This window comes from Nothobranchius furzeri, chromosome 1, assembly GCF_043380555.1.
Source record: "Nothobranchius furzeri strain GRZ-AD chromosome 1, NfurGRZ-RIMD1, whole genome shotgun sequence".
Lineage (NCBI taxonomy): Eukaryota > Metazoa > Chordata > Actinopteri > Cyprinodontiformes > Nothobranchiidae > Nothobranchius > Nothobranchius furzeri.
Window position 1 is genome coordinate 78961781 of NC_091741.1, and position 7845 is coordinate 78969625.

Here is a 7845-nt window from a genome sequence, read left to right on the forward strand (position 1 = left end):
ATGTTGACATCTTAATGTGTATTGGATTATTTTTTCAGCTCTACCCATAGACTGGCTCTACCGAGCGCCCCAGCTAAACAAACCAACACACTGACTTAAACTTGCTCTGATTGGTTGTTCATCAGTGCGTCTGTTGTGTCAACAAAAGCAGACTAGCAAATGTCACGACTCGGCTGAGAGAAGGAAAAAAACAAAAGTGTGCTCATAGATTCGTCCAGGAATAACGGCACAGGAAGGTGATAGAACGCAAACAGATAGTTCTACGAGCTTTGGTAGATCATCCTCACTTTAGAATTCTTAACAATCTTGTGTCGTCAGATCACATGGCCCTACCGGGCGATGCACGTGTGAAGTGAATGATCTTACTTCCTTTAATGAGTCATTCACAACTGTGACCGCAAGCTAACAGCAAGACGGCACTCTCTCTAATGCTGCAGGCGAACGACTGTTTTTAACCTTGTTTAAACTAATATTGTGTTTGAAAAACATTTTAATGGTAAAGTGAATTATATTTTTAATCACCTAGATTTAACAGCCTGGTATAACAATGTTTATTTATTCAGCAGACGCTTTTATCCAAAGCGACTTACCTATAACCTATAGGGCATGTTGTGATCTGTGGGGGAGACCGGAGTACCCGGAGGAAACCCACGCATGCATGGGGAGAACACGCAACTCCACGCAGAAAGGCCGCAGCCGAGTTTCGAACCTGCAACCTTCGTGCTGCGAGGCAACAGTGCCAACAACTGCGCCACAATGCAGCCCAATAACAAGACAAATCGTGTTAAAATACGCTTTTAAAAATCCTGAATTTATTTTAGCAAATCAATACCTCCAAAATTGCACATTAGGCATCTTTACTCAAGTGTGGTACTTTCCACATGAATTCATGTTTGCTTTAATGACACAAAAAAACAAACTCACAACCGACTGCTGCATCCTAGCAAAAAGTTCAAATCTTGATTTAATAAATCATTTAAATATTAGTCATTCAGGATTTTATGTTAAATGCTAACCTAATTTCAGACCACTAAACACCATAATAGCTAAATCTGAGTATTGTCCTTTATTCGTCTCAGTCTGATGGCGAAAATTAGAAATCCTCCCTCCTGGTGGTGGTTTTATGAACCCAACACGTGGGTTTCATGATGTTCAAAAATGTGTCGTTTAATTATGATGCAAAGATATAAGCTAGTAGACTGAAATTAGGACAGAAGCAATAAATAGATGTTCAAAAACATTAAAAAGTTTTAATAAAAGAGTAAAACACAAGGGTAAAATGAACACATCCACTTCAAACAATTTGTCTAAAAAAATAAAAAGGAAGCCTAAAATGGGACGGCGAGGTAAAATTAATGCAGAAATTTACAGTTAACACTCCGTGACAGTTTCAGTTGTTTTACTCGTTTTAAGATCAAGAAACTCAAGCAATCAAGCCTCGTTTAGCGCCACACTGACACCAACATCACTTTAACCCTGAGTTCATGATACAAAAATAATCACATCTGACTGGTTTGCAAGAAGCAGGGACTGAGACATTACGGCTTCACAAAAGGAACAACTGAGGTCTTTCTGAAACAAAAGAACAGTATGATGAGTCACAATTCAAAGTCATAATGTCCATTAAGGGTAGAACAAAAAGGAACAGATGGGAGTCCGAGTGAAGGTGGCGGGTTTCATTCATTCTCAATGTGTAGGTGACGGGCACAACTCGATTTTATTCGACCAAAGACCAACCCCACCTGGGATGTGTATATAAATTGAAGTTCGTTCAAGTGTCTACATTAATTTTCTTTTTCGGTTTCATCGCGCAACTAATAGCCACCGCTAAACCCACCACCCCGGGCGGGGCCCACGCCTCCTCCTGCGCCTCTGTAGGGAGCCCCGCTCCTGTAGGAATAATTGCCGCCCTTCATTGCGCCATAGCTGGACTGTTGCTGTCCATAGCCCTCACCAAAGTCACCGTTGCTGTATCCGCCTCCCATCTCGCTGTTGTCATACCCGTTGTATCCTCCATAGCCCCCGTAGCCGCCGCTACCACCGTAGTAGCCTCCGCCATAGCCGTAGCCACCTCCGTAACTCCCGCCATAGCCGCCACCGTAACCTCCTCCGTAGCTGCCATCGCCTCCTCCTCCTCTCCCGCCACCGAAGTTCTGCATTCCTCTTCCTCGTCCTCTTCCTCCTCGACCGCCACCGCCGGTCATTTCTTGCTTCGTGAGGGCTTTCTTCACCTCCACCTTGTTCCCGTTAATCGTGTGGTATTTGTTGAGCACGGCTTTGGTGGCGGAGTCGGTATCCTCAAAGAAGACAAAGCCGAAGCCTCGCCTCCTGCCGGTCTGCTTGTCGGAGATGATTTCAGACTTCTCCACGGCGCCGAACTGCGAAAAGTACTCGGTCAGATTTTCAGCCTCGATGTGGTCTTTCACGCCGCCGACGAAGATTTTCTTGACGTTAGCGAGAATGTCCGGGTTGTTGGCGTCTTCTCGAGCTATGGCCCTCTTCAGTTCCACGTTGTTGCCGTCGACGACATGTGGCTTAGCAGCCATTGCTGCGTCGGTCTCCTCTGGTGTCGAGTAGGTGATGAAGCCGAAACAGCGGGACCGTCCGAGTTGCTGGTTCATTACCACAACACAGTCGGTGAGCACCCCGTACTGCTCGAAATACGCACGGAGGCCTTCATCCGTGGTTTCCACATTCAGCCCTCCGACGAACAGCTTACAGAGTTTATCCGCCATGTTTGAGATTCTCGAGAGAAAGATGGAAATCAGAGACCATTCCTCTTCTTCTTCAATGAGCGTCAAGGCGGGACGTTCTTGTCCCTGCCTCCATGTGACGTACCGCTCTCTGATTGGCTGTTGTTGTTTAAAACAGTCTCGCGATATTTGCAATGCTTAACGTGAAAAGCCTTTTACAGCCAAGATTATATGAAATTCTCGAATCATCCATTCATTTTGCTTTACAAGCGTAATCTTGTTTAATCACTCTAACACGCTCAGTATACAGTAATTTATAATACAATAAATAAAGATACCAATCTAGTCTGCATACAAGGAGTTCTGATTTTTTTTTATTTACCCTGTCCCTGCAAGTTTTAAAGGATTTCGGGGAGAATACTATGGCTCATGATTCGGTTCGTGGGACAATGGTTTTGTGCTTGTTAAACGACAATTTAAAAAAAACTACCAACAAGGCTTTGCTCACTTTAGAAAACAATAAACATTTTTATGGATTTAGCTTTATTACACCACTAACTGCAAGCACCAGTTTTAAGATTACCAATATGCGCTCATAAATTTAATATATCCCTATAACCTTAAATCTCAGACCATTAGAAAGAGCAGCATAATGAGCTGTTCATTTAACTCAGCTTCCTCCTTCCTGAGGTGCTTCAACTATTCTGCAAATAGAAGTTTTTAATCATGCTTACTTTTTCATTGACTGCTACAAAGCACAAAATCATTTTCTCTTACCCACAGAACTACTGATAAAACTTTACTTGGCTGTTTCACATGTTCCCCAAAACAATTAAAAACCTAGTGTGTAGGTGTAGATTACAATTATCTGAGATTTTTACTCATAACCTGACCATAACCCCACAATAGTATTTTCCTCAATCTAATTCCCCCATTTGTTAATGATCTACATGTTTATTTAATCCACCTTATCTGTTCAGCATAAACAAACCAGAAGACACATTTGTGAGGCATTCTGTAAATAAAATGATATAAAAAAGTAACAAGTCTTTGAGGATAAAACAGATTTATTACTCATTTATAAAAGCATGGTGAACAAAAAAAATGTATTTTCCTATGGAGTCATCAGAAGTCAGCAAGCACAAAAACCTATAGGAGAAAGAAAAACATTCATGCCCATGTATAACCAGTGACGCTTTGTTGAAAACATACAATTAAAAACATTTAAAATGGTCATTGTGGTTAATCTTTGCTCCGTTTCTGGATACTTGCCGTTACACTTCATAAAAGTCTGGGGAAGACTGTGGCTGTGTATATTTTTTCATGACAAAACAACCCGTGACATATTTCAACCAGCTTACATACTTCCACCTTCTTTGGTAGAAGTTGCTGAATTTTCTCTGAAAATTCACCTGAGGGGAAGAAGGCACGATCACGCTTTGGTCCCCAGTCAGCATGGAGGCACACACCCCATCACTTTCAGGGTGATGTCCTCCTGTCCAGGTTACCATAGCAACCTGAAGAAAATGAAGAAACACAAAATTAGTGCTTGAAACTGAAGAGGTTAATTCCAGGACAGATTACTTGCCCCATTTCATTTTCTTTGTTGGTGGAACAAGTGTCCCCTTCCACCCACTTTAAGTTCAAAATTGACCAAATTAAGCATTATCCACCCCCATCATTATATTCAATTTTTAGCTATATGAAAAGACGAATTCATCTGAGAATAAGATTAAATAATGGTACACTTGTGCACCATCATAAATATGCCATACATAGTTGACCAACACAGAGTGAAGACAGGTTGATTTACATACCTAGTTGGCTGGATGTGGATATCCTAAAGAGATATTTCAGACTCCTATCACAACCGACCCCAGGTAATCAACAGGGTCCTGATGTAGCCTACAAACAAACTGCTACGGCTATTTTGGCTGGGATAGCCTACTGGAATACAAGTATGAACACCTAAATATAGGAATAATCAAAGATAATTATCAGACCCCCCACATAAAGACGTGTAGAAAATGATCAAATATGAGTCATATTAGCAATAACTAAAACCACAAATTTTAATACAAGGTTACACCCTACAAAGCCTACATGCATCGGCTGTGGGTAGACTGCAACCATTTCACCCACCTGAATGTAAGGGATTAAACTGTGGAAAAGACGCCATGTAACTAACAAGATGGAGCCACTTAAACCTGTGGATAAACTTGAGGAAGCCTCGTTAAATAATTAAGATAACTAAGCTAAGTGGTATAACGTTTTATTTAAAATGAACATACATAAGCAGAGTGTTTCAACAATAAGTTTTGTTCTCCAGACATGAAGTATACAATATACATTAGATATTGCTACAAGTAATGGAAAACAAACAAATGACGGAAACTACCACTATGCTTGAGTATTTTAGGAACAGGCTGAGAATGAAAAACTAAAATCCTGCAGTTTCGCCTTTGCTGGATGATACAATTTGACCTTCGTTACAAATCTATGAAAACTAAACATGCTTTATTTAATCTTCACACATTGGAAAATACACTGGATTACCAAAGCAAACAGATTTGGAACCAACTATTTAGAAATGGCAAAATATTAAAATAAGAACGGGTCACCAAAACAATCCTACATCAAAAGCTTGATAAACAGAGTGAACGCAAAAAAAAAGTTCAAATCTAAACGACATCCGCACACCGATGGCGTGGGTACATAAAAGGAATCACTGAAACTTAATTCTTGTGTCCTAGATGAAGAGCAACAACAGCTGCCGCCATAAATCAGGTGTTCTGGGAAGTGACCTTCCTACCTGTTTGGGTATTTGAGGTCTTGATTAGAGGTGGGGGATCTTGGTCTCTGCCATGGGAGGATTTCACGGCAGACGCCCCATTACTGTTTCACGTCAAAATCCTGGCTGGGGGGGTGACTTGTGGTAGGAATTGGGGGTGGTCCCTTTGTGCAGTCTCATCTAGTAGCCGCCACCGCCATAGCCCCCTCGTGGGTAGCCGCCGCCACCACCGCCTCTGGTGTAGGGAGCAGCGCTCCTCTGGCCTCCGAAGGGCCCTTTCATGGGACCGTAACCAGAAGAATGCTGACCGTAGCTGCTGCCGAAGTCGCTGTAGCCGTTTCCGCCGCCATAGCCGCTTCCTTGGTCACCATAACCACCCCCATACGGTCCGCCGTACCCTCCGTAGCCGCCATAGTTGTAACCGCCGCCATTTCCGTAGTTGTAGCTTCCGCCATAATCTCTGCCTCCGTAGCCATTTTGATTTCCTCTCGTGCCTCTGCCTGGCCTGCCCCCCCTGGGCGCCATTCCGGTTCTGCTGGCGGCCTGCATCTCTTGTTTCGTCAGAGCTTTCTTTACCTCTACTTTGTGTCCATTAACTGTGTGGAACTTGATCACGACCGCTTTATCAGCAGCGTCGTGATCTTCGAAGTACACAAAGCCGAAGCCCCTTTTCTTTCCGGTCTCCTTCTCGGAGATGACTTCGGATTTCTCGACCGGGCCGTACTGTGAGAAGTAGTCGGTCAGATGTTGCTCTTCGATGTCGTCTTTCAGGCCACCAACGAAGATTTTCTTAACTTTGGCAAGCGCTTCGGGCTTGTTAGCATCCTCTCTCGCCACGGCTCGCTTCACCTCAACTGCGTTCCCGTCGACAGTGTGAGGCCTGGCCGCCATTGCAGCGTCGGCCTCCTCCGGCGCGGAGTAGGTCACAAAGCCGAAACAACGAGAGCGCTGAAGCTGCTTGTTCACCACCACAACGCAGTCGGTCAGGGTCCCGTACTGCTCGAAGTGCTTGCGCAGGCCGTCGTCGTCGGTGTCCACATTTAGCCCACCGACGAAAAGTTTACAAAGCTGGTCACTCATGTTTAGAGAAAATGGCGCGAGCTCAGTGTAGCTTTCCTATACTCAACGATGAGTCGGTCTTAAAATGGCGGCGATAGCGAAACGCACTTTTATATATACCCTACGGACAGTGACGTCAGCTCTTGAAACGCCTTTTCCGGGTCACGCTTTCTTTGTTGAAATTACAAAATGTTCGACCCTACGCTTTTAAAATGCGTCATAAAACAAAAAATTAAAATCACGGTATTGTGTTTTCATGCCCGGCATTTTCTCTGTACTTTGGTTTGACACTAACATTCATATCAAATGTTCTGACCTCTGAAACCTGAACCAGTTCATCTACTAGCTAACACGAGCTCCGACACGATACTAATGACTGATTGAAACATTAAGTTTTTAAACTTTTAAAGCGATTGATTTCACCGATACTGTCCACACAATAAGTTAATCAGAATTTGCAGCCCAGGTGCAACAAAATTATTATGCGCGTTGTCTTAGGCAGAATTTACAAAGGATTACTCTCATAATTTAAAAATCCCTTCAATACCTCAAATCTCTTACTTATCCACTAATAGCCTTCTCATATGTTTAACTCTCTCCCTGAACTCAGATCATTATAGTTATTATTAGTTGCATTTCTACCTTAATGACTTGTCTCTTAGTCCCTGGAAATGCTTACACGAGTAAACTGCAAACACAAAAATACTGAAATAAACAAAACGGCAATAATTTGAACTAAAGTATTTTAGTGTTTCTCCAAATGGATTCATGTCAATATTTAAAAAATGTTTGCGCATCAATCGATCTTACATCATGTATCCAGATTAGTGTATTTAGAGTAACATGCTTTCAGGTAACACGGTATAGAAGTTTGCAAGTGAAGGGAGTGTGTTTACCCCAGTTTGTGTTGAATGTGAACCATCTTGTACTTTTGATACAATCATTGCTGTTGCATTGATCAGGATCTTATCAGTAAGTGACTCGGCCTGCTGACAGGTCTGACCTTAAGAGATACCTTCAAAGGAAGAGGTTGTTGTTTTAATTGAAAAAACAATGCGTTTAAATTTGATTTAATAATGCATCTTGTGGCCCTTTCATGATTTTTTTAAAAGAAAACAAATGCCAAAGTAACATTTAACAAGGTTTTTTTATTTGCTGTAGTAAAATCAAACATCTAACTACTAGTTTTTCCACCCAGTCCTTTTCTCTAGAGAGTAATATTCAGAATAAAGGCCTTTAAGATAATGACATGTTGGTAGTCCATGTGCTTGGATGAATCAGTTCAAACAACTTCTAGCCACA

The 7845-nt window shown here is 42.3% G+C and overlaps 2 protein-coding genes and 1 long non-coding RNA gene across 3 annotated transcripts; all 3 read right to left on the reverse strand.

Moving 5' to 3' along the window:
• Positions 1 to 1236: 1236 nt before the first annotated feature.
• LOC107379577 (heterogeneous nuclear ribonucleoprotein A0) lies at positions 1237 to 2960 on the reverse strand. The gene has a single exon (XM_015950379.3). It carries the CDS (start codon positions 2733 to 2735, stop codon positions 1815 to 1817), a length of 921 nt encoding a protein of 306 aa, XP_015805865.1. The 5' UTR covers positions 2736 to 2960; the 3' UTR covers positions 1237 to 1814.
• Positions 2961 to 3742: 782 nt separating this feature from the next.
• Positions 3743 to 4760, reverse strand: LOC139069670 (uncharacterized). The gene is made up of 2 exons (XR_011520361.1): positions 4106 to 4760; positions 3743 to 3842 (listed from the first exon to the last, which is right to left on the reverse strand). It is a non-coding gene; the product is annotated as an uncharacterized lncRNA (long non-coding RNA).
• A 672-nt stretch (positions 4761 to 5432) lies between these two features.
• Positions 5433 to 6651, reverse strand: LOC107379568 (heterogeneous nuclear ribonucleoprotein A0). Its single transcript, XM_015950369.3, has one exon. It carries the CDS (start codon positions 6562 to 6564, stop codon positions 5665 to 5667), a length of 900 nt encoding a protein of 299 aa, XP_015805855.1. The 5' UTR covers positions 6565 to 6651; the 3' UTR covers positions 5433 to 5664.
• Between the last annotated feature and the right edge of the window lie 1194 nt (positions 6652 to 7845).

Coding starts and splice junctions, on each gene's coding strand:
- LOC107379577 (XM_015950379.3), bottom strand. CDS start 2,735: ATGGCGGATAAACTCTGTAAGCTGTTCGTCGGAGGGCTGAATGTGGAA.
- LOC107379568 (XM_015950369.3), bottom strand. CDS start 6,564: ATGAGTGACCAGCTTTGTAAACTTTTCGTCGGTGGGCTAAATGTGGAC.